General features: G+C 40.7%; 1 protein-coding gene across 11 annotated transcripts in view; it reads right to left on the bottom strand.

Annotated features, from left to right (window-relative positions):
• The window catches only part of MAST4 (microtubule associated serine/threonine kinase family member 4), a 573,771-nt gene that overhangs the window by 189,722 nt on the left and 356,276 nt on the right, over positions 1–27,773 (bottom strand). Inside the window, exons 1-2 of one of the 11 annotated variants that reach the window (XM_074385279.1) lie at positions 25,268–26,392; positions 20,799–20,879 (exon numbers count right to left, since the gene is read on the bottom strand). The exons of 9 other annotated variants lie outside the window; for them this stretch is intronic. In XM_074385279.1, coding sequence (XP_074241380.1) covers positions 20,799–20,879; positions 25,268–25,314 — 128 coding nt within the window. In that variant the 5' untranslated portion in view covers positions 25,315–26,392. Of the gene's footprint in view, positions 1–20,798; positions 20,880–25,267; positions 26,393–27,773 lie in introns of those variants that run through there. One more of the 11 variants, XM_074385299.1, reaches the window with a different exon arrangement.

Consider the following 27,773-nt stretch of genomic DNA (forward strand, 5'->3'; position numbering starts at 1 on the left):
CAGACGAGGAAACTGGCACTCAGAGATACTATGTAAATAGTCCCAAGTCCCTTGAAGCAAGTGTCATGCAAATGGCAGTTAAAATGTCTCAGAGGGAAGTCTAGGTATATTGAAATAACTTTCTCTTCACCGTTAAAGCAGAATCCCAAATTCTAGCTTCTAACAAAATCATGAAAATGATGAGCTCGAAAGTCACACATACAGATTCTGGAACAAGTATAACCTACGGACATCTGAGATCATGGAAAAGTAGCTCCTCAGAGATAAGTGACATTTTCGCCTCCAAAGCTAAATCTATGCACTGGTTTGACCACAGATCTCACCCACAAATGCTGCCTGAAGCAGAAACTGATGACTCCTGACATTTCATATCCTACTAATGAAGAAGGTACATAGAGCCACGAAGAGCACAGGAAAAGCTCCAAGGCAGCAAAGGGTTGAAACTTTAAACGGTGTATCTACCTCGATGAAATGAAGTCAGCTACATAGTCCAGGCAATGCTCACTGCTTAGCTCCCTAAATAAAAATGCTATATAAATGCTATTTCCTCAGTAAAAGCTATAACTCTCTGATGAATGAGGCAGCATTCCGTGATATCTATTTTAGTGTAATTCAGATTGATATTAAAACTAAATCCAGCTAGACAATGAACCCTGTATAGTTGTGCAAATTAATCACCAGTAAAAGGGCACCAAGCTCCGACAGTGGTTGCAGGCCGGCAACCTCCTTCGAGCAAATTGCAGATAGGCACTTTAATGAGGGAGAAAATATGAGCTAACATAACTGTAGTCAAATCAGTTCCTACAGGAGGGAAAGCACATTAACTGATGTGCTGATATCCGCCGCCAAAATATCAGCTAGGGAGAACAAAAGGCTGTCAAAGCAAGATGCTGTTACTAAGCCAAGACAGCCCAGGGTATGGGCTTAGGCTGCAACATGACATTCTCAAGGGGAACATGAGTTTTGTTTCTAATGTCAGCTCTTTAAGTGCTTTTTATTGATGTCATTTTTTAAGGATCTGATAGTTTTCCCTGACTACCAACAGGAGATTCCAATAGATTGTCAGGATGGCTTCAGAAATACACAAAAAATAAATACTCTTTTATGATATAATTTTCCTAGTTATGCCATGGTATAAGGTCATGGTGTCCAGACGCATTCAGATCACTCAATATTACATCTCTAAATGACCCTCCATGCCAAGTGAGACACTTTAACCAAACTGTTATTAGAACTGACTTTAGTCTCCTGAAGTAAGGAAACATGGAGAAGTTAAAAAAAAAGCACACACTCTCAAACACAGGACGCTTGTGGTTCAGAATGGGATACGGCCGATGATGTAAAGAAAAAAGCCGGGCGCGGTGGCTCAAGCCTGTAATCCCAGCACTTTGGGAGGCCGAGGCGGGTGGATCACGAGGTCGAGAGATCGAGACCAACCTGGTCAACAGGGTGAAACCCCGTCTCTACTAAAATTACCAAAAATTAGCTGGGCATGGTGGCGCGTGCCTGTAATCCCAGCTACTCAGGAGGCCGAGGCAGGAGAATTGCCTGAACCCAGGAGGTGGAGGTTGCGGTGAGCCGAGATCGCGCCATTGCACTCCAGCCTGGGTAACAAGAGCGAAACTCCGTCTCAAAAAAAAAAAAAAAAAAAAAGAAAAATTAAAAAGAATACTCACCTGCAGAAAGCTGAGATGTGCAAAGCCATTATACAGGAGCAGACTGGATCCTGGCCTTGCTAATTCCTGGTTTCTAAGTCTCTGAACAAGTTAATCTCTCTCTGTAAATCCTGATTTCCTCATGTTTGAAATAAGAATAACATCATCAAATAACTCTACTTAGTCTATCTATTCCCACAAAATTGAGTCCTCAAATCATTTTATGGCTGTCTCAAACACAATAAAAAAATCATGGGATAAAGTTCAAATAAATAATAAGAATGATCTCATTGGGTTTTTATGAGAATCAAGTAAGAGTTTGTGTGTGAGAAGTGTCCTCAAATAGGAGAGCACTTAACAATTACTGAGCCAATTGATCTTGGCAGAGACACTGAGTTTTTAATGCTCCTCTAGAAGCAATACTATTCTACAGCCCTCAGAATCAAAGTCTCAAGTCTCTCTTGAAAAATGAAATCTCAAATTTAAATGGGGCAAAAATAAGCATGGCCCTAGCCCGCATTGTCTCTCAAAAACCCAAATCTGTTAATAGGGCTATGGAATCCATGCTCTCCAAGAACAACAAACTAAGGATGTTTTTAGAAGCATCTGAAGCTTCTGGCCAATTTCTGACAAAATAAATTCAGTGCAACCCTGCCAGTTTCTGAACACGATTTCCATTGGCAAATCCCTGGTGCAGGTGCACATCATCCCTGCCCCCATCCTGCCAACACCGCAGAAAATACTGCTGATTGATTATACAGTTTTCAGCCACTACGTCCCAGGCGGAGCCTCAGAATCTTTCTCAACACAAAGTTCTGAGTGTATGTGGTCAAAAAGTATCCATTATTAGCCACTTCTAAAGTAGAGAAATGGACAATCGACTGCATAGTACAATGTCTTTCCAAAACAAAACTTCTATTTAGAGCTGATAATTTCCAAAAGATAAAAAACATCATTATTAAATAACTATGTTCATCAAATCAACCTATTCAGTTATTCTAGGTAATGTTTTCCAAAAACTCCCACTTGGAGGCTTAAAAATAAGTGATGCCCCTCAAAGTCACACGTTTTACCATATTATGAAGTAAATGGAAAAGGTAGAGGGTTACAAACTTTTGACTTTAAAATTTCTATGCCCAAATGATCTCTCCCATACTCCACTGTGCAGAGTTTTGCAGTCTCAGTCCAGCACTATTTTTTCTGTAGCACAGTCTTTATTCTTTTATGAGAAAAAAAAATGTCCTGATCAGCAAACATCCCAGCAGTTCACTTCCTCAGGTAAGAGGGAGAGACTTGCTACTGCCAGTCCCCAGGTGCTTCACCAGCATCAAAAGCAGAAGGCTCTCTTCTTGACTGTCCCGGAATAACTACACTTTCTAGGCCCAGCCAGAGCATTTATTCTAAAACTGAAGACTACTTGGAAATGATCAAAATTAAGTTGAGAAGAGTGATAACTGAAAGACAAAGAGAGACATGCTATGTAAACATATCTCTGAGTGGCCCTAGATGAATTAGATTGCTGCTGAAACCAATATTCTTGTATCAAATGCAGAACTTACATTCTTTGCTGAACCATACTAAAAAGGACTCATTTAAAATATATTTTCAGCCTTTCTGATGAACTGAGGTAATCAGCCATTTCCTGAAAGATTTCTCATAAAATTCCACAAGGGCAAGGCACAGAGCTCCAAAACCACACACACGGATTCTTCAGTCCGTGAGATCAATCTTCTTTCCCTTCTATAACTATCAGGAAACTAAGTTAAATTTAGACCTCGATTAGATTGGTTACCTTACTCAAGTGCCACATAAAAGTATCTTAGAGTTTGAGTTCTTGCTTATCCTTTTTAACTAATTTCATATGTATCTTTTTATTGTAAAACATTTTAAATCCTTTTCAAAGGAGGTGGGTGTAAGTGATGAACACACAGACAAGTGTGAGGCATTGCCATCACGTAGCATTGTGGCTGCAGCTTGCTATACTCAACAGAACATCCTTGACTCTCGGGGGACTTATCTCTGGCCAGACATGTACATCTCAGGCACTGCAAGAGACAGTAAATTTCATCTACTTCCCCCAACCCAGCTACTCAGAACTGATGAAACGTTGTATATCCAAACAGAATTTTGCATCCAGCAAGTAGCTTGAAGTTAGGAAGGCATATATTCTTCCTCAAATGACTTCTACAAAGAAACTTGCTATAATAGTGGTACTTGACAATGATTTTCCCTTGATAAATTAAAGATGACATTATTCAGAATTGTTCTGCAAAATTTGGTCAGATGCATAACAATTGTATGTACTCGTAATAGGCAGACGGTTCCAAGTTAAATGTATTCTATATACATGTGAATTACACACTTAATGACTGTAAGCCACAGGGCTAGAAGAGCTCCAATAACCATTGTTTCTCACAAAGTTCAATGACATTTTCTAATATCTTTAAAGCACCTACAAGGTAGACAAATTATTGCCTGAAATTTCAGTATCTGGAGTATAAAAAGTATCTCAAAAGCAAGCTCATTTGGTCTCTTGACAGCTAGTTTGATGTATTAATGACAATTCCAGCAGCCCAATCCTAGTAGTAGAAAAAACAAACAAATATGTCCCTGTGCCCACAACCAAGGATCATTCTCTAGCTTCTAGGGCAGGCGTCCCCAAACTACGGCCCGCAGGCCGCATGCGGCCCCCTGAGGCCATTTATCCGGCCCCCCGCCGCACTTCAGGAAGGGGCACCTCTTTCATTGGTGGTCAGTGAGAGGAGCATAGTATGTGGCGGCCCTCCAACGGTCTGAGGGAAAGTGAACTGGCCCCCTGTGTAAAAAGTTTGGGGACGCCTGTTCTGGGGCATCTCTAGCAGATCTAGAGGGTGAGCCCAAATTGGACCTTAAGGCTATTCAGGTGTTTCTCCAAAGCAGAACACCAGGCTTACTCCCTAGTTAACTGAACTCAATAAAGCTCAATTGCAGATTGCAGCTGAACATGCTTCCCCAAACCAATCACCATTTTTTTTTTTTCTGAGTCCAGACCTCAACCACAGGAACAAGGAGTGAGGTGGAGTTTTCAGAGCATCTGCCCCGCTACTCGCAATTTTAAAGAGGCCTCGGTGTCTCTGTTGACACCTCCTACACCTTCATCTACATTATAGAGGAAGTTCTGAACATTATCCCTGGGGTCCATCTCCAACAGCACGCTAGATCTTTCTACTTGGCTGCTGTGCCATCATTTTTAGGTTCAATATTACTAACCCACAGCTAAAAGTGAAACTGTTACCTTCCAAATTGATTGCTGTCCTTGCTTCTGAGATATCGCAATTCTCCCAATCTGCATAAAAAGCCTCCCATCCTTCAGCAGGTTTCTGTCAACTCTTCTTTCACAACACCTCCGATTCTGCCTTCCCCTTCTCAAGCCTGCCTTTCTAGTTCAGCTCTTTATCATTCTTTTTCTGCACTTTCCTTCAACTCTATCGAGACCAACTTTCTGTCATGCAGAAATCTTACTAAACTACCATGTTTATTCCATTTTCCTAGTTAAAAACCTCTAGACATGTCCTACACCGAAAAAAGAAAGCTCAAGACTAGCATGTGAGGCACTATAGTCTATTTCCAATGTTCCTCTTCCACAGAAGTCCCTTCTGTCCTCAAGCTCACTTTACGTACGTGCTCAGGCAAGCTGTCTTACCCAGCATCCTCCAACACGTCTCCATCGTCCCTTTCACTCCTATTCGTCTGCTCATCCCCAACGAACTTCCCTCCTCCTTTCCATGTACTTAGCCCCTAATCAACCTTCACAGTCCACTTTAAATCTTGATCTTAAATTCCCATAGCCTCGGATTATACCACTTGTGCGGTATTCATAGCTCAGTACATTTTATTTTTTCAGGTGTCTAGCTTAACTAAATTGCTACTTAAAATTAAAATAGGAACATCTTTTCTTCTTGGTATCTTTCCCACAGCATTAGTACAGCAACCTAACAAAAGTGGGTTATATTTGCTGATACGCCACAACTTACACAGTTTTAAGAAGACTTCCTAAAGACTGATTTTAAAACAGAATAATTAGCATACGGGCATTTTAGGTCTTTAATTCCTTTAGTAAACCCTACTCTCCTTACTACAACTCACCCAACCTTGGATGTGATTAAAAAACTGTAAAACTCATAGAGTCAAGGGGAGAATAGAGGAATGCATTTTACTTTACTAGAAAGATCACTTCTGATTCTAGTTCTATGTTAAAATGATCACAATAATTTCAAAGTATATCCTCTCTCATGTTCATTGACAGTCAAATTCACAAACTTATGCATATAAAAAAAATAGTGTCTCAAAATAAGCAAGCAATATAAAAATGTATGTGTGTGATTTTACAGCAACAGTACTTTAAGCAGCTGATTTTACACTGAAAAAGAAAATCTACTTTGAAGCCCCAAAGAAGCAGAGAATAGAAATAAAAATGCCTCTGGAGATAGGATGATGGTTCTGAGTTTGAATCCTCTTTAGTTGCCAGTACTTTCTAAGATGCCACTGGAAGGCACAAACCTATACATAGAACTGACAAAACAACAAAATACATTTTATGCCAAAGTCTTTCAATTCTGATTTTCACAAAAGAATACAGCATCAGGGCCAGAAGTGGTGGCTCACACTTGTAATCCCAGCACTTTGGGAGACCAAGGTGGGTGGATCACGAGGTAAGGAGATCAAGACCATCCTGGCCTACATGGTAAAACCTTGTCTCTACTGAAAATACAAAAAATTAGCCAGGCATGGTGGCAGGTGCCTTGTAGCCCCAGAAACATGGGAGGCTGATGCAGGAGAATTGCTTAAACCCGGGAGGTGGAGGTTGCAGTGAGCCGAGATCGTGCCATGGCACTCCAGCCTGAGCGACAGAGCAAGACTGTCTCAAAAACAAACAAACAAACAAACAAACAAACAAACAAACAAAAAAGATACAGCATCAAATGACATTTTATTTATTTCTATAACTGTGGTCATGTATAATCTGTTTTTCCTTTTGGAAACAACAGCCCAGGTAAATCCAAGAGCAGAACTTGATACGGACATCAAGGTGAGGAACAGCGACTCACGCCTGAGAAGCTATTATGAGAGATTTGTGCGTCTAAACACTGACAATAGAGAGAATAAACAAAGTCATATATAGGGACAGTAGTTTTTTTTTTCCCCCAAATGTGTATAACCACTGTTGTGATCAATACAATTAAAAAATTCAATGCTCTGAAGTTGCAGTCATTTTTAGCTTCTTCTACTTTCTCAATCCAAAGATTATGTGGGGAATTCTAAAAAATGTATAATAATAGAAAGCATCTCCATATTGATGAAGGTGAGACCATCTATATCGGCCCTGAGGTTGATCCCACACCCCTGTGCCACAGAGATCTGCAGCTTGGTTTAAAGCTCTTGGCCTGCTGCTCTCTATGTGATGCCTATACAATTTAGCTCTTTTTATATTTCCAATCATCATCAATAGAAAACTATAGATGCAAAGAAGTTGAGGATGGGGTCAGTGGCTACTGAAAGTGTTAAAAAGGGTACTTAGTTATCCATAATCGATTTAATCCCAAACTGAGCTAAATAGGAAGTCCGCATGATCAAGGCTCCCAGGTAGTTTACAAGTTTCATAAAGGTAATGGGTAAAGAATTATAACACATTATAATCATCACACCAAAATCTCTAGATCAACACTGGGGGGAAGCTAATTATCCAGATTTCCCTCCTGAATGCCACAGCCTATGGAATCCCTTCCATCTCCTGGTTCCTGGATGAGACTGCAAAGACCTGTGCATTAAACACATTGTTCTTTTCTCCAAACTTGTGGGCAGAGGGAGAGCATGAGATTACTGTCTCCATGCTTGTGCTATCTTCAGTCAAGCTTTTCCCTTCTGTTTTCCATTTGAGTCCGAGAGCTCCCTGAGAGGAGGGATGGAATCCCTTTTATCTTCATCTCCCCAGTATTGTGCTTGGCTCACAGAAGCAAAAGGACTGTTTAGTAAACTAGAGAACAGGAAGGCCCCATCATATATGCAGAGGTGGCGGCAGTGCAGATCAAGAGGCCGGGAGCAGTTCACAGCAGGGCCTGCAGCAGGAGAGCTCTGACGGCTGCCAGGAAGAAGGAGTGAGCCTGAATGAGTGCCTTCCAGAAAGGGGTAGTGCCTCGGAGGCCTGGATCCATGTGGTTCATCCCACAGCTTTTTCTTGGAGTTTCATGTTGGTGTTACTCACATGCACATGGCAACAGCAGAGGCAACGATGCCATGAGGTAAAGCTAAAATGTGCTGTCAACTAGATGGCAAGGGATTCTCTTCTCCATGCACAGACAAACACATGGACCAATGCTCAGAGGCATCTAACACCTGGAAGGTTAAACAGCATCTTTTTTTTTTGGAGATGGAGTTTCACTCTTGCTATCCAGGCTGGAGTGCAATGGCGCGATCTCGGCTCACCGCAACCTCCGTTTCCTGGGTTCAGGCAATTCTCCTGCCTCAGCCTCCTGAGTAGCTGGGATTACAGGCACATGCCACCATGCCCAGCTAATTTTTTGTATTTTTAGTAGAGACGGGGTTTCACCATGTTGACCAGGATGGTCTCGATCTCTTGACCTCGTGATCCACCCGCCTCGGCCTCCCAAAGTGCTGGGATTACAGGCTTGAGCCACCGCGCCCGGCCTCAAACAGCATCTTTTTCTAGACAGAGTCTCACTCTGTCACCCAGGCTGGCGGGCAGTGGTATGATCTCAGCTCACTGCAACATTGTCTGCCTCCTAGTTTCAAGCAATTTCGTGCCTCAGCCTCCTGAGTAGCTGGAATTATAGGTATGCACCACCATGCCCAGCTAATTTTTGTATTTTTTAGTAGACACAGGGATTCACTATGTTGGTTAGGCTCGTATCTGAGTTGTGACCTCAGGAGATCTGCCTGCCTTGGCCTCCCAAAGTGCTGGGATTACAGGCATGAGCCACTGTGTCCAGCCTAAAGAGCATTTAAGCAGGGAATATGTCCCTGGACTGTAGAAAGCAGGACTGCTCATCTCCTGACTCTCTCAATATTTTTCTCTTTTAAGGATGCCCTTGTGTTTCTACCTCACACACATTTGTCGTTGATCTCTCCTGCCACCGTGGGCTTTTTTAAACTGTCGTGATGAGCACTCATCAGTGCTGTTTCTAGTCACTAGGAGGAGGCAGGGGCCGCAGTGAAAGGGGCACTGGGCTAAGAGTTGGAAAAGCTGGTTCAAGTCACTGTCACTGCGCTCCCTTATCCCTTGGCTCTTCCTTCTGTAACATGACTGCAAAAGTGCCCACCACACTGCCCTCAGTCATTTCGGGGTCCCAGGAAAAAACAGGAGCATGTACAGTTTACCACTGCATTTGTTTCCTGCAGCGGCTGTAACAAACAATAACAAACTTGGTGACTTAAAACAATAGAGACATATCCTTCCAGCCTGGAGGCCAGAATTCCGAAATCAGTGTCAATGTGCCAAAATCAAGGTGTCAACAGGCCAGCTCCCTGTGAGGCTCTTGGGGAGAATCTGCTCCTTGCCTCTTCTGGCTTCTCCGTGGGCCAAATCTCCCTCAGCCTCTCTTGCAAGGACACTTGTGATTGAATTTAGGGACCATTGGGATAATCCAGGATAATCCCTCATCTCAAAATCCTTAAATTAATCACATCTGCAAAGACTGGTTTTTTTCCTAAGTAAGGTAATGTTTATAGGTTTCAGAGGTTAGAACCTGATATCTTTGGGGCCACCATTCAGCTCATGACATGCATCAGCTATATTAAGTGCTAATGAACAATTCTTACCCCACACTCTTAATTCTTACCATCTCAGCCAGAATAGAAATTCTTTGAAGATGAGAAGCAACTCTTACACTTTGCAAATTCCATGAAAGCTTTCAAGGTATTATGTACAGAACAAATAGTTATTTTTTTCCATTAGAACATAAAACCCTTACCCCACTCAATTTTTAGTTGCCAGCATTAGATTTCATGGCAAAAAAAAATTCTAACATAGTCAAGTGTTTCCTTTTTTATTTCTAAAATAGCCAAACCTCCTGTTCAGAGAAGCTGGAGAAGGAAATGCATCATAAAATGTTTCCACTGTCCATGACAAGTCCCTTGCAGTGAGTGACATCTGTAATGCATTGTTAGTAATACTTCCGAACACTACCAGAACCAGAAGGCAGAAAAGCTACTAGAAGCAAAACTGCAATGAACTCTGGACAAACATCTATAAACCCCTTGCAGTCAGCCCGATTCATCTCAGCATCATGAAACAGAAAAGCAGTGGCAGCTCAGCTAGAAGAGCTTGATGTAGCTTCAGAGTGAGGATAAATGCATTCATTCATTCATTTCTGTAACAAGTATTTGTTGAGGACATATTATATGCCAGATACTAGGGACTCAATGATAACCAAAAGAGGCAAATCCTTGGTAATTTGTTGGTTTCATGCTAGCTGGGTAAGATAAATAACAAACAAACAAATAAACGTTATTATATAACAGGTCAGGTGAGATATTCACTATAAGAAACATCATGAAGCAATCTAAAAGGTGATGGTGGTGCTCTCATAGAGTGGCGAGGAAAAGCCTCTGATACAGTCACATTTAGTACAGACACTAGGGAAGTGAAGGAGAGTACCATCCAGGTATCATTTGAGTGTTCCTTCAGCTGTTCTGAATAGTTAGAACATCTTGTGCCAGAAAGTAAGGAGGTGCTCAGAGATTAAGAGCATCACGTTAAAAGGAGAGAGGAGCCAGCTTCAAATGCTTCTGCTTCCCACTGAAGAATTTTAGGACAACTTGACCCACAGAAAAGAAATGATAGTTATAGATTATTATACACCAATATGTATTTGTCTTCCATTTTATTCTATAGAAAAATATATGAGTCAATATTCCTAAAAATGCGGGGAGAGAAAGAAGGGAAAATTCTTCAACTGAAGAACACCAATTAATAGTAGAAATAAAAAACTGTGACAAACAGTAATGTAATAAATGATTCAAGCAAGTTCATCAATGAATGCAAAAACCACTGGGTGAAATCTTGTTGGGAAGAGTATTTTCAAATGGACTAAAAATTTTACCTCAGAGATTACTTAATAAGGTCAAGGCATAATCACCATAAAGGAAAAATTTGGCATACACCAGCTTTTAGACTTCCTGATGTGATGCTATAAGGACATCATCACCTGCCAAATATGTTTAACCTAAATCTAAAGATAACAAAACCATCAGACAAATTGAAATTGTGGGACGTTCAACAGAAAAGTTGTCTAGTACTAAAGGATGAAGAAAGACACCATCATTTTCTAAATTAAAAAGAACTAAAGAAATAGATATGATAACTTAATGGAACATATGATCTTTAACTGAATACTGAATTAAAAAAAAACTTTTACAGACACATTTTTTGAAACAACAGGAGAAAGCTGACACAGCCCATATAATAATATTCAATTTCAAGGCTATCATAATAATGTAGTTATACAGGAAAATGTACTTATTCTTAGGAGACATATGCTTAAGTATTTAGGGGATAAGTCTCTGAATTATTCTCAAATGGTCTAGCGGGAAAAAAATTTTAAATACATCTAGGGACTAAGAGAGAAGGAAGGAGAGAAAGCAAACGTGGTAGGTATGAAGTGGTGAATCAAGATGAACACGGTCATACAATTTTTTCAACTTTTTAAAAATAGGTTTGGGATTTAAAAAAGAAATTTGCAGGGGAAAGTACAGACTATTTTAGAAACAGGGAATAATCGGCCCTGACACAGGAACATGCTTCGAGTGGTCAAGAAAAGGCAGAGTCCGATGAGACCAGAGAGAATGAGTGAGACGCAGCAGGAAGCAGGATCGTGGAAGACAGTGGGCAGCCACGGGAAGGTTCTGAGCAGGAACAGCTCACACTCCGCAAGGACCGCTCTGAGAGCTGGATGGAGACTGAATGCAGAAGGGCAAAGGCTGAACTAAAGCAGGAGGACATGCTGGGTTACTACACGAAACTAGGGATAAATGGTAGTGGCTCAAACTCACGTGGGATAGGAGAGGCGGTCAGCATTGCATATTACAAAGGCAGAATCAACAGGACTTCCTGGTGGATGATGCACACATGCCCCCAAATCCACACATGTGCACGCCGCAAAGATTTTCAAAATGGAAGAATTACAGATGACTTTCGACTCAGAGCTTGATAAAAGTTGAGCCAAATTTGTATTTTATATAAAGAGGAGAGAAAAATACACCCGCAAGAAAATAAGTGTTCTTCTCAATGTGGGATATCTCCATAATGTTTTACTAACCAGAGCCAGTAATGATTCAGCTGAGGAAATTGTCAGAGAAATGCATCGAAAAGCCCAAGAATCCATGAAATTTAGCTCATCTCCTTTTCACCCAGGACCATTAGTACAGCTCTCCCAGTTTCATAACACCTCATCCACCATCATTTCAATTAGAATATGCAACATCCTTGATACAAAGGTCGGGTTTTGTAGTTCATTTTGAATGCTGGGTTGCAAGAACAATATGACACTAATAATAACAAAACAGAACACTCTTCTTGGAACATTTCACATACATTACCTAATTAATTCTTACACCACCTCCAGGATGCATTATTATCTATGTTACTGCTGGAGAAACTTGACATTTAAGTTTTTGCATTTGTATTACTCCTTTTACTGAGGCATCTCTGAGTTTCACATTATCATAACCATCTTATGCTTTCAAAGAATATCACAACTTCATTCTCATATCAACAGAGGGGGTGCTAATGGTTATATCCACATCTTAAATGTTGGAAATAGGTTTTTTAAAATGATGTGAAATGTCTTTTTCTCTTGTCACAAAGAAATGCAGTAACAAAATGGAACCTAGGACATAACTTTCCCCCAACACACACATGAACACGTACACACACACAGAGCAAAGTAAATTTTTATTCACCCCAAGAAGATCAACTGAGAAAGATAAGCCTCCATAGAATAATTTTAATATATTTGAAAACCAAAATTTCAAAAATTGCTTAAGTAAAGTAGTCACAATATTGTGGCCCAGAAAAGACTACACAGTAATGAATCACCTTGAGCTACAAGGTCCAAAGACATGTGTAAGAGTGGATGGGATCAATAAATTGTCCAGGCTGCTTGCTAATGGGGTGGGGGATCCTTACTCAGGCCTGAAGAGGTTGGTCTCTTAAAAGGGCTCCCAGAGCCCTCTGAATGGCACAGCAATGGTGAGAACACTGTCACCCCTAAGGCAGTAGCAGGCTGGACTGGGCTGAGGGAACAAGGCACAGGCTGTTCAGACTGGAGTTGCTGGTGCCCACGGCCTGATTTCCAAAGCAAATCCAATTTAACCCTCTTTGCTGTCTAAAATAAAAAAAATTGTAAAGTAATTATCAGGCTCCACAGGTCAAAGCATGCTCCTCACACCCGTGAGTGCATTCTCAACAGAGGACTGAAAACATCTAGGGAACCAGGCAAGAGAGCTCCAGACACTGTGACAAATGCACCTCCCGGTAAACAGAAATGCAAATGACCACAAACCGAAGTCCTGAAGAAAAACACAGACGGTGTGGCTTTACGCCACAGAATAGGGGCACAGGTTCTACGGCCAGATGCTTGAGCTTGAACCAGATCAGGTCACTTTCTAGACTTTGGGAAAAGGGCATAATATGTTGGTCAAACTTGGAGGTTTTGAAAGTGAAATGGGGGTGCTTTTGATAATCACACTGGAATAAAAGGGCATATCTCAATCCGCATTCTGGGCAAACAGAGAGATGTGGGCTCCACGGAGAAGTCTGTCTGTGTGTCTCAGTTTTCACATCTGTAAAATGAAGATAGTACCTGCTTCCCAGCCGCAGGGTGAAAACTGTGTGAATTAACATAGGAACAGCACTAAGAACAGTGCCAAGCATGTAGCAAGCTCCCCATCAATGTTGGGAACTAAGCCGCTGCACGTGCAAGTACCTAGCTTAGTAATTTGGGCCTTTAACCCAAGTCAGTAGACAAAACAGAAAAGTTAAAATGAAAAGGTGAGTGCATAGTGAAAAAAACACAAATCACCATGACAAACACGGCCCTGGAATGGCTGTGTGGTCCTGGAGCATGTAGGTGTCTATGCATGGAGAGTGAAGGTGCTGCCAGGACGCAGCTGTGCCAGGACCCCTTGGACTTGAAAGCTCTGCTTGCCGTCTGACCTCACAGGACTTCAACCCCTAGGTTCTGCGACTTTATAGCAAATGAGCTTATAATATCCGTTCAAAAACACGGTATTTCAGAAAAGCCAAAGGAAACAACCTTTCTGCAGTAAGTTTATTATGCTTGCCCTTCGCCGTCACTCCTACCCACGCGAAGTCTCCTACCCCATCCTCTCCTCCTCTGGAGCACCACACACACATCATCTTTCTTACAAAGCAAGAGAAGTCTCCAGGTGGTGGCACTGGCAGAAACCAGCAAGAGTGGGGTGGAGGGCAGTGCTAAGCGGCCTGTCCACACCACCCCCGTGGCAGCTGAGACTGCCAACCTTCTTCCTATCTGCCCAGCCCCACACCCACAGGGCTGGCACCACGTTCCTAATCAAGCTCATGTCTGCTTAGCTGAGCCATTCCTAAGAGTGCCTGCACGACGCAGATTCGATCCTACATGACAATTCAGAAGTAAAATTCCGGGAATTCATTAAACCATTAAACATTCACAAAAGCACAGGAACTGGTGTCTGTAGAGTATAACGAAATTACCATCTGGTATGAGCATCTTCAGATTTTTGCAATGTTCTCCACAAAGTGAAAGGGGGAATAAGAGAGAGAATAAAAAAGACAAATGGGCCCTCTCATCCTAAAAATCAAATGAAACTAAAAGGGTTTAGCAGTCAGGTGACTTTCCCAGTCTTACAGGTTCCCTGTGAAAAGGAAACACTAAATCACGACATATTGCCATGTGTTTGGTAAATGCCTATGATGTCTGCCCCTCACCATGGCAACAAGTGAAGTGAGGGGGATTCAGGCAGCCATGGATACTCAGTAACCTTTCCAAGCAGCAAAAGGACAAATGGGCCAGCTCTTGGCAAAATGGGACTAGGTGCCACCTATGCTGGATGCCCTCCCTGATAAGGTGTTGTCTATTTTTCCTGCCCATCACTCCTAGGACCACTGTATGCTCCCATTCTTGCTCACACAAAGTTATTGCACTACAAACCCATAAGCTACTATTCTTACATTGCCAGTGAGGTAGGGGATTCATAGATAAAGACAATGAGGGTCCAAGAAGAGTGGGGTGGAGGGCAGTGCTAAGTGGCTTGTCCACACCACCCCAGTGACAGCTGACACTGCCAACCTTCCTCATCTCTGCCCAGCCCCACACCCACAGGGCTGGTACCATGTTCATAATCAAGAAGCTTATCACTTGCCCAAGGTCACAATGCTTGTATGTGGTGAAGGCAGTGACCAAAACTCAGGCACCATGACTTCTAGTCTGTCAGAGTCTCAAACCCAAGTGTCTCCAGGGCCAGTCAGGTAACATGAATGAATGAATTAGCCAGGTAGGGTCTGTGTGGATATGGAGGACGGCAACCCTAAAAGGTGCAGCAGTGACCCAGCCACAGACAGAATGTGGTCACAAAGGAACACAGACTCAATGAAGGGCTTCAGGTGTTTAAAAGCAGCCCCCAATTCAGAATTCTCTTATTGCTTCAAAGCACATTTAATGACAACAACTAAATAATTTATTTGCAGCCAGGCACGGTGGCTCATGCCTGTAATCCCAGCACTTTGAGAGGCTTGAGGTGGGCGGATCACCTGAGGTCGGGAGCTCAAGACCAGCCTGACCAACATGGATAAACCCCGTCTTTGCTAATAATACAAAATTAGCCAGCTGTGGTGGCACATGCCTGTAATCCCAGCTATTCAGGAGGCTGAGGCAGGAGAATCCCCTGAACCTGGGAGGCAGAGGTTGCAGTGAGCCGAGATCTTGCCACTGCACTACAGTCTGGGCAACAAGAGTGAAACTTCGTCTCAATAATAATAATTATTATTATCTGATTAGTACCTAGTTATTATCACATTATGCTACATGTGCTAGGGAAATGGCAGTATATAAGATAGACAGGCCTTGCTCTCCAGAGCTTATATTCTACTACTCTTCCTTAGAGTGACTGACCCTCTTCAGTGTGTGATCTGCCATGACTTTTGTATCATTTTCTCTGTCCCTCACCATAGCCAGGCATATCTATAAATCTACTCTGGGGTTTAACTTTCATTAACAATGACTTTCTACTTTGTCCTCGAACCTTACTGTACTTAAAATTGATACCTAGCTAGTTTTTATATTTTGATGACTAATAACTTGCTATTTAAAGAATAATCAAAATACAAGCCCTCTTCCTCAAAGTGTCAGCACCAATCTCAAAAGGTACCTACTATATAGCTGTATCTCATGTTTAAGCACAGGTAAAAACATCGGAACATGCTTGAGTCTCAGGGAGTAACACATTCATTCATTAAATCAATACATATTTATGGAGCCTCTCCTATGTATGTCAGGAACTATTTTAGGTTTTGTGGATAACATGTATAAAAAAAGTAGACAAAAATGGTTGTCCTCGTGGAGTTTATAGCACAGTGATAACATTATTCTCTGGAAGTAGTACTATATCCTACCAGCAACGTGGCATGTGTGTTTTCAGTCACAGCTGAAACAGGGAGAGAGAGATTTGGGAGACGGAAGGAGAAGAAACAGCATACCTTCTCTACTGCCAACTCTGGCATAGCTGACTGTGTGTTTATCACTTTGAGACTCCAGAAACCAAATGGAGATGCGAAGAAAAGGATGGGAGAAGTAAAATACAACACAGGACACGCAGTCAGCAGGTACCTGAGTGGTTACCAGGAAGATGCTGGGAGATGAAACAGAAATACAAAAGAACATCACTAGGGCGTAATAGAAACTTGGCCACTGAGTCATGGTGGCCCAGTCTCCAGCTGCTTACTGGGTCCCTACTGATGGCGAGGCATGCTACGTGCCAGAAAAGACACTGAGCATGTAGCTTCTTCTGGAATGTTGCTATCTAATCACAGTCCAGAATAGGAGCTGGTACAGGTCACATCTATGTTACTCAGAAGGTGGTGATGTCATCATTACACAAACAACTCCTAAGTAGTAGCCAATTTATTAAGTACTGGGGGTCATGGGAAATTTTGAGTGGTTATGATTGCCCCAGAAGGAAGAAAGGAAAATTTGTACATAAATTTCACTTAAAGTCTTGAAGATGTTCTCTGTCACACTGGTAACTGATAAACTGACATTTGGGGCCATATACATATATTTAGTTGTCAACAAAGTGTGTATTTGACCTATTTCTCCAGCCCTGCTGGACGATTTTTTTTTTAAAGGAGTGTGACATTTTCAAGATGGAAAGGCCTTTGAGAATGATGTGGTCTAATCCTCTGCTCATTGCATGAATACATTCTGCATCTTTCCAGTTCAGTGGGTGCCTGGCCTGCCTGAAAGTGATGGTTTGATGAGGCAGCCCATTAAAAGTTCAGAAACCTTCCTTAGAAAATTCTTTCTTTCATATTGAGCCCAAATTTGACTTACCATAACCTCCATACGGCAGTGCAGGGTCTTATAACGCAGACATACCAAACAAAATGTAAATCCTACTTAGCAACTGAGCTGTCCTGGAAGTTGCAGGTCTCTTATTTCTGGCCAACCTTCAGGAAGCCTGGCCTGGAGAAGCCCTTTGAGTTCAGCTGGAGATGGAGAGCTGACTCATGTCTCTGCACAGCCTGCCTCCAGGCTTTACTATGAAAAGAATAGAATCTCCCATTGCCATATTTAGAAACTCTATGTGTCAGCACCTCAAAAGGGCATAGACATTGTGATGCCACCACCACTCTCTCCTAGACCTTCAAGCCCCACTCATGAAAAAGGAATAAAGAACAAATCTGACCCATCACAATCAAAGTGAGGGAAAAAAATCTGTGCAGGGATACAACAAATGCTTTTTTTGTGGTAATAGCATGGACATATTTGGAGTCTTACAATTTATAATATTAGACCATCATTTTGGGGCACACTATCAGAGATACCCAATTCGAAGCTGCCAACTAGATATCTCTACCTAGAACTTTCTCACTGTGTTTATGACCAGACTCATCATTACACCATTTTCCTCCCTCCCCAACTCTGTTTACTGGGGTTCAAGTCATTAATGCCAGAAATCCCGGTGTAAGTTACTCATTGAAAATTATTTGCTGAACCACTGCTACGGGGCACCTTTATTTCTTCAACTTCTACAACAAAGATTGCTAACTATTTAACAAAACTTACGTCCCCCTTTTCCTGGACACCAGCAAGCCGTACTTCCCAGGCTTCCCTGTTGTTAGATGCAGTCAGAATACTACATTCTAGGTCATAAAATGTGAATGGAAGTGATGTGTGCCACCTTCAGGTCTGTCAGTGCACAAACCTCCATGCTCTTTCCCTTTCCACCAGCTAAATCAGGACTCCCCAAACTATGGCCCGCAGGCCACATGCGGCCCTCTGAGGCCATTTATCCGGCCCCCCACCGCACTTCAGGAAGGGGCACCTCTTTCATTGGTGGTCAGTGAGAGGAGCACAGTATGTGGCGGCCCTCCAGCGGTCTGAGGGACAGTGAACTGGCCCCCTGTGTAAAAAGTCTGGGGACGCCTGAGCTAAATGCTGATGCCCAAGGCATCCTTGAAGGCCATGGGTTAAAGATCCCCCTGGATTCCTTAATGACTCTATGGAGCAGATTCTCCCCCAAGCCCTTCATCTATGAGTGAAAAATGCAATTCCATTGTATTTGAGCCACTGAATCTGTTTATTTGGTGGTTGGTATATTAGCAGCACCGTAACCAAGACATCTTCTATTTCTTATTCACCCATTTATTCATTCTTTAATAAACATTTTTCAAACACTTAATACATTCCATACATAGAGTGAGGCACTGGGGAAATAAAAATGACTAAAGAAGGTCACAAGGTCTACCTAAACCAGATAATTAAAACTCGGTATAAATGATCTCAGAGCAACATGTGTATGTCTAAAGTAAGTCACAGTGGAAAGACTTGAGACTTCATTTTGAGTCCTAGGCTAGTTAAGCTATTTAATCTCTATGAGTGTTAGCATTTTTATCTGTAAACAAAGGCAATATTCCTTCCTATCTCACGTAGTATTGGGTGGATTAAATGGAATGAAATCACATATATGAAACCAGTTGGCCAACTATAAACAACTTTGCAAATTTTAATTTAGTTTATTGCAATTGTCCTAATCCCGGACCTGGTTACTCATGATACGTTGTACTAGCATCCTCATTGGCGTTTCTGCCTAAAATACAATCTAAACTTAACATTGGCAAGATTGGTCATTTCCGTATTCAAAACATCATGTGACTCCTGAACACTTACAAAATGATACTCAAACTTTTTCATGTTAGTATTTAAGGCCTTACATAGCATGATCCCAAATCGATTTTCAAGTTTATATCAATCTCTATACAGTTCCAAACTTTTCTATTTCACATACCCTGTGTCTTAGTGGCATACATTATTTCTACTGTGTGCTATGCTTTCTTACAATCTAGATTTTTTTTTCTGTATCTGCTTTTATCCTTTATCTCCTCCACCCTCACCACCAATCCCTCCTCACTCCAAGATTTTTCAAGGTGCAGCTCAAACGTAACCAGTTCCCTAAAACTTTTCCCCCCAAACACTCCTCAGAATCTCATCTTCCTCTGCACTATCTTAGCATTGAATTTAATTCTCTTTTCTTTTCTACTAGTGATGGCATCTTCATATTGAATAGCCTATTGTCTTTAGGAAGGATAAAGAAAAGGAAATACGAGTGCTGTATGTAATGAAAACATATTTAGCTGAAGAAAAAAATTGAGAACAGAGTTCAATTTCTTGCAGTTGGATAAATTAGAAGAGCAAAGGAATTCTCCAGATAGAAAAAAACAAAAAAATAAAACTACTCTTATGTTTTAGGATCTATTAAATTCAGAGGATGCTTTATAAAAACTATTACACAGAACTTTTATGTTTAAAGTCACTTTTATAATAATAAATATAATCCCATCGGCAGAAGAGTAGAACTAAAGTTCCAAGTCATCAATTTGTTTCCGTAGTCAATTATTCTTTGCAGATTTCAGTTCAGCCTTACTTTAGAAATATGAAAGAAACAATTTTTTCAAATTGTCCCACTGATATCATCTAAAGCTTGTAAGTTAGTATTTTTAAGGAACTGTCCCTAAGTGGCAATTTCATCATTTATTTGCATGTATGAAACAAAAAGTATTCATTAAAAAATTTAAGTTGTCCTTTGCATCAATGGAGAATTTGATTTTACTTTCTTCCATAGGATTTTAAAAAGGGGAAAGGGATGCTGGGTGCTTTATGTGTGTCTTCCAATGAGATACGGGGCGATTCACTAGATCCATAAACAGTGAATTTATGAGAAGTCTATTAGATACATACTACAGATACAATGGTAGCAGTATTTTCTATCATGTAGTCTCATAACAAACTATGCTAAAATGTAAGAGTTCCTCGGGGATATTTCTCTAACACACAGAGAAGAATGAATATAATCAGCCTATGAGTGAGGGGGTAGGAGTATATAACTGTGAGTTCTAAAAAAGATTTTAAAAATATTAACCCTTTAGACAATTTAAATAAATTATTCTGTAAATAACAGTGTATAGAATACTTTGAAGCAACAGGTAATATAATACACTCACATGAATTGGGAAATGTTTTCAAGAAACTAATAAATTGTATCTTTATATTGATCAAAACATACAGAATCCAGTGCAGATCATTTCCTAAGAAAGCAAAATGAAAAACTGTCATATATACGCAGACCTTGAACAATGACTCAAGAGACATCAAGTGAAATCTTAGTAAATACACTAAATGGAGTGATCAAGTAAGTCACCAAGTAAACAATTCAACCAGTTTCCTCATCCTGTATGTTAATGCTAGGGCAACAATTAAGAAGAAATGGTTTACTGCAGATTGCAGAGTCTGAAATAATCAAATGCTGGTGGTGGGAAATGGGGCAACAGAAAGAAAAAGCAGCCCTGGGCAGGCCCTGGAGCATGCTTACCTCCAAAAGTGAAAAGCCAAGAGAGGACTACAAGGACTGCCTGGGCTGGATGGGGTTGGACTCAGGCTCCTGGGAGTGAGACTGAAAGTTAAAAAAATGTCATTCCAAGTGGGAGAATTGATGGCAGTAAAAATAGCATAGCTCAGTTAAGGGACTGTGTTCCCTTTAGGCCAGAATCACTGTGGCAAGCTTATCAACACCACTAGGTAATCATCTAATCACTTGCCCTTTTCAGCTAAAAAATACAGAACAAGTAAAATGCTTCCTGCTGAAATTTACATTTTAAAAACTACAGCTGCCATTTTTATTTGAGCCTTTTCTTTGTCACAAAGCAACTTGGCAGATATCTTTGACATGTGATTTTTGCATCAAAGAAAATCCAGTGCCATTTTATATTGAGTATATTTTATTCTAGTTTAAAGACAATGCAAATAAAAATTTAGGTGAAACATCATAGTTTTTAAAAAGCAAAGCAACAAACATTTCCACATAGGAAGATATGTTTTTAGGCACTTTTGCAAGGAAAAACAAGTCTTCCTTGTAATAAAGACCTAACATTTTCTTTAACCCTCAGGGGCAGTAATTAAAACGTGTTCCTATGTGTATATTCAAAATAAATAATTTCAAAAATTCTTACATGTAGCTGTGCATTATTTTACCTTCTAAAGAGGTCTTCTCAAATCTAGCTGTCAATAAACCATTATAATCCCTGCCTCCCACTCCTCACCCTCCCATCCAAACCACCAAGCTTATTCCAGCCAATTCTCAAATATTCACCACAGTGTGGTTGGAATATAGTTCATTTATCTTTTTTTTCTTTCTGGCCTCATGTCTCTTTTTTTAGGGAGACAAAATTTAAACTAGATATAGTACAACAATTTAACCAATAGTTCTATTAAAGCATGAAGTTGATTCTGGTCAGTTACCAACTATTTTTGTATAGCAAAATCAAAGTAAAAATTAGCTAGGTACTCTGTAGGTACTGTGGTCCCAACTCTCAGACTGAAGTGAATGATAAAAACTCCTGCTATAGTGCAATGAGTTTCTTTTCCTTTCTTTTTTCTTTTTTCTTTGTGTTCTTTTTGAGACAGGGGCTTACTCTGTTACCCAGGTTGGAGTATAGTGACATAATTGTAGCTCACTGCAGCCTCCACCTCCTGAGCCCAAAGTGATCCTCCTACCTTGGCCTCCCAAGTAGCTGGGACTACATGCACACACTACCATACCTGGCTAATTTTTGTATTTGTTTGTAGAGATGGGGTTTTGCCATGTTGCTCAGGCTGGTCTCAAACTCCCGGGCTCAAGTGATCCTCCCGCTTCAGCCTCTCAAAGTGCTGGGATTACAGGCATGAACCACCGTGTCTGTCTTTTTTCTTTTTTAGAGATGAGGGTCTCAATATGCCTCCCAGGCTGAACTTGAACTACTGGGCTCAAGAGATCTTTCCATCTCAGCCTCCCAAGCAGCAAGAACTATAGGCACGCACCACCGTGCCTGGTTAGTGCATAGAGTTTCTTAAAGAATGTTATTTTGCCTCTCTGCTGGACGATGGCTGTATACTGTATCATCTTTTCCTATCTTAGAGAATGAGGTCTTGGAACAGAGCTGCATTTCAGCTGATTCAAGCTAGTTGTGCTCTTCATTGGCACAGAGTTGGCAACAATGGCTAAAATCAGATTTGGGCTTACCATGGTTTACAGATTCTAAAGGCCATCCTTATCTCCCATTATGTGGATAATTGAGACTTGGCTGTATTTGTCTTAAACTGAAATATAAAATTATTGCTTAAAATGCTCTAATTTTTAAAATATAATGTTTCAACAGAGTAAAGTTTTATGTCTTCTGAGACCATTCTTTGATTTGGTACCAGTATTTGGAATTAGTAAGGAATTATTTTCCTTATATATTCAGAGCATATTCAAAAGCTGCTGCTGTTAAACATGCTGTACTCTAACTTAGCAGCTCATTGGAAAGCTCTCAGGAATGTCCCCTGATACATCCATCATTTAGTCTAAGTACAGTCTTATCTATTCCTTCCGGTCTTAAAATCGGCATGCATAGGCACTAACACTGCTCCCTGTCTCCATGCGGAAACATGCATGATGAGTGCTATGAAGTGTCTATGCACCCAGTTCTATTCTTATGATGAAAACAGAAACAAACAAACAAACAAACAACAACAAAAAAAGATTTTTCTCAGAAACTGGAAAGCCAGGCATAAGCCATCTAGGTATCATTAATTTCTGAAATATATATTTGATGTCTCACCTAGGATTTCAATGTCTGAAACAGGAATCAGAAACTGCCCTGTGCTATTGACAATCAGATGGAAAATTCTAGATTGCATCTACAGAGCATAAAATAGGCTCATGCAATACTTCACAGCTGCAGTGCTTATGGAATAAACTCTTCTGAAAGAAAAACAATAATGTCTCATGAACGAAGATTCAAAACCTGCTCTACACATTTGCTGTGTGAGTTAGGACTCTAAGATTCCCAAATAATTAAAGTCATATGCATTAAATCTGCTTTTAATACATTCAGTGATAAGACTTTCCATTATAACATTCCTCTGCAGTGGCTAGAAGTTGAATTCATTCAAAGACTGCAGAATTCACTTTTTCCATGAATGAATGTAAAGTTAGCTATGTCTATTTTGGAGTAATTTTTCATTTCAAGGTAAACAAAATGTTCAAAGTAAATTACATACTAATACTGTGATGACATCTATTCCACTCTCAGGCTCCTCAGCCAGACAGAATTATCTACTTTAAAGGCACAGTAATATTTACCGAGATAAGAGGATAGAAGTAGGAGGCGTGGTCTGATACCAAAACAACATCCAAGGATCCCCTGTGTTTAGCTGACTGCTATGTCCTGTGTTGACATTAGCAAGGTCATACAACTTGTGACATAATTCAGTCCTTCTAATCATAAAATGGAATGTTTGACAAAATTGAGTTGATATTTTTAAAAAGTTACTTTGAAGTGTCTCCTCTTAATGTAGACAAGATTGAAAAAAGAAAGAAAGGAAAGGAAAGGAAGAAGAGGAAAGAAAGAAAAAGCCTAAAGTGAAATGATATCTACTAAGTCCAAAGAAAACAACCAGGAAACAGCACAACAAAAAACAGAGGCAAAAGCAAAGTTGGAAGTTCATGCTCCTGGGTTTTAAAGATAGAGCTATGGCTTAGTTGTGCATTTCCAGAATGCTAGAGAGAGGAGGGTTAAGTAGAAGAATGAGTGCATGCCACTAAAATATTCCACACAGATGGTGAGAGTTGAATGTTAGGGTGGGGGTGGAGATGGGAGAAATATTAGGGCAATGGGTAAACAATATTCATACCTCTAATATGAAAAATGTCACATCTGGCAAGAAGGTTGTAAGAGCCCTCTAACTTTTTGTAAGTGAGCTCCGCATTAGTATAAAATCAGGGCACAATTTTAGAGCAAGGACTGATTAGAAAAGTATTCACTTCAGAATGTCATGTTTTTATTAATTAAGGAAATAATTTCTCTTGTATGATGCATCTACAGAATTCAATTAATCCTCAGAACTGAGCACAGTCCTGCAGTCTCTTTCTGGAGGCAGTCCAGTATGAGATTATTGGGACTGTACAGATTTCCCTAAAATGTAATTTTCTATCTGTGCTGTAAGTTACAAAGAGGGATATTTATATTTTTCTACCGGATTTATATTTTACTGTTTATTATTTTAAGTGTGCCAGCACAGACTAACTCACAGCTTCTGCATTTTTGACTAACAGATTTAAAATAAAAATTTGCTGACACTTCCTGCATCACAGATGTCTAACTTCTGCGCCACAGATTAGATGTGGACATGTTCATGTAGCTACATCACATCAGAAGGCAGTCAGATGACTTAATGGGTTAAAAGAAAAAAACAGCTAAGCAAACACACAGCTCAACTAGGTAAACACACTGCATGCAGTGGTTGGAGATTCTGCAGAGAGGATTCTAAATGTACCACAGTTCATTAATATTCTGTTGCACAGATAAAACATGGATCACATCTAATGAATGTCACAAATAACCCTTCTCTTGGACTTTAATCCATTGTAATATCTTCTATTATTCAATGCAGACAGAGGCCTTTCTTTAGAAAAAGGAAACATGGGGATAAACAAACAGTAAAAGAGAGAAGGAGAAAAAGACAGAGACACCATGGCCTACTGATACATTCTTTCACAATGAGCTGTTAAGATGTTTCCAGAACTGGGGTTTAGTAACTTTAAATATGCAGCAGTGCTTTTCCTCTGACTGCAATGCAAAATGCTGGTCTGGGTGTCCACATTTGCTGAAACCAAATGCCATGCATTTAAGACATGTTCTTCCACCTCACACTGCAGTGCTCTGAGGCTGTCAGTACAAACAAATGCTAAATAGCTATTGGTCGCCGGAAAGCGAGTGCCATGCAGAAAGCATTAAAATATTAAAGACAGACAATACTTACTCCAAGGTCAGCCCCGGAATCTGTAGCCTTTCCCGCTGGGCTTTCATGCTTGTTATATGTTAGCATACTCTATTGTAACCATGACACACACTCCCTGCTAGCGTCCCGGTGATGACAGAGAGCCAAACCGAACCTCTTTAAAGGACTGGACTAACACTCTCTCGAGGGGGAGGGGGAGGCTGCAAGTTTGGGTCCTTCCACCTCTAGCCGTAATCAAGAGATGTCAGCTGCTTTCCTCAGGTTAACGGCAGTGCACACTGCACTGATTTTGTTAAAGGAACGAGGCTTGCAGTTCTGCATATCAAGTAATTGGTTTCTGATTTTTTTTTTTTTTTTTTAAAGAAAGTCGCTCCACTCACAGACCCACTTTTCACCTCAGTGAAATGAAAAGTCCTTTTGCCCCTGCAGACTGGGGCAAAAAAATAAAGCACCAGTGTCATACTTGTAAAAGAGTTTATCTCAGCACACGTCAACTACTCCCCACCTCCCTGTGATGCGCTCGAATAGAATTCAGCCACCCTGAGGAGGCTCGTCTTACACTTCCCTTGGTGGAGTTAACTAAATCACTCGTAGTCCCCAAGAAAGAAATGAGGAATAGTGCCACATAAAAATAATTAGATCTTTCTCTATATATGGCAATCATCAGAAAGAGGAATAAACTAACTGCATTAATTTGGGGGAAGCCAGACTCTGTTGTGTGGCAAAGACTTGTGTGAACAGGCAAACCCTATGATAGGAAACTACCAACTGGAAACGCAAGAGATAGGCATTTGGATTTTTATTTTTGAAAAGCTCATTTTTAAGACCTCAGTGCTGTATACTTTACAAAAGCGATCTAATATGAATAAGGAGGGAAAAAGAGAACATGTGCTTTCAAAATGTGAAAGTTTCACCTTGTATTTATTCAAAAACCTAATTTTTTACAGCATTCATAACTTGGCACTAAGTGTACTTTCATTGTCGCGTATGAAGAACATAACTGACTCACTTCCTCTAATGTATTTTAAAGTGTTTTAAAACTTGGCAACCCCTGGTTTGTTGAGAAGAAACACTAGAACTAATTAGAGCTTTATTTTATCAAGAATTCTAATTTTCAAGTACTACAAGGCATCTCTCTCTCTCTCTCTCTCTCTCTCTCTCTCTCTCTCTCTCCCTCCCTCCCTCCCTCCCTCCCTCACACACAGACACAAAGAGAGACAGAGCCAAACTGCGGTGAAATAGCAAGTATATTCAAGCAGTTACATTTCAAAGGCTATGAAGTCAAACTCCATTTTTTTGCAGATGAAGAAACTGAGGGCACACAGTCGGTAGCTATGCTAGGATTAGATCCCAGTATGTTTACTCTTATCCCAGAGGCCTGTCTAGGCAGGGATGCCACACCGGCAGTTGTTCAGGCTGTGCCCGGGGCAAGGAGGGAAGTGGGAACTGACATCCAGTCTGCTCTCCATGTTTTTATGCCTGCGCCTGGCTCTGGGTTGCTTCACCTCATTTTTCTCATTTTCACCAAGTCTCCCTCAGCTCTGTGAGCTTCTGGAGGGCTACCTGTTTCTAACTCTACAAAGGTGCCTGTTGAGTCAGTGCAGGTTTATAGGATACTCCCAGAACTCTTTTCTGCACTACATCCTTATCTATCAACTTGCTCTGGGGCATGTGTTAATGTTAACTAGGTACCTTTATCTTTCAGTGTGAGCTCACAGAACCAAACAATCCTCCTTCCCTTTACAAATCCATACTTGAAATAAAGTCATTGACCCCACCAATAGGCAGATAGAAATGTAAAAAGTTATTGTAATTTATCACAAAAGGAAACAAAAGATAAAATGGATCCCAGCTACCCAGAATGTTGAAACGAGAAGACTGCTTGAATCCAAGAGTTTTGAGACCAGCCTGGGCAACACAGCAAGAGTTCAACTCAAACAAACAAACAAACAAACAAACAAACAAACAAACAAACAAGATACAATAGAACACAAAAAAGAGGAATCAACTTTCCTTAGGAAAGTTGGTCAGGGAAAGTTTGAAAGCCTGGGTGTCACAAGCCAGACAATGATAAACAAAGAAAAGAAAAAAATCAGTAACCACCCTATGCCAAAAAATAAAGCTAAATTCCCAAATTCTTTAACCTTTTAAGGTCGACCCTCATCTCCGGAAACACATTAGAATATTATTCAATAGCCTTCTGCACACAGATCTTCTGAAGTCAACTTCAGTTCCATATAGCCAATCGACCACAATACATTTTCACTTCAATTTCCTTCTGCTACCCCTAATTTAACATATCCAAAAGCAAACTCATCATCCTACCCTCCAAACCCCGAAAGAAGCTTCCTTCCAACGTAAAATATCCAGAATGCCACCATTATTTCCACCTAAACCACCCTGATCCTAAATACACTGTGTCTTGGCCAGATTATTCCTCCTAACTGGTCTCTCTACTTCCTCCTTGGTACCCTCTACACTTTGGTGACCACATAAACTCCAGAGTGATCTCTTTCAGAATATGTCA

The sequence above is a fragment of the Saimiri boliviensis genome, chromosome 1 (genome assembly GCF_048565385.1).
Source record: "Saimiri boliviensis isolate mSaiBol1 chromosome 1, mSaiBol1.pri, whole genome shotgun sequence".
Taxonomy (NCBI): Eukaryota; Metazoa; Chordata; class Mammalia; order Primates; family Cebidae; genus Saimiri; species Saimiri boliviensis.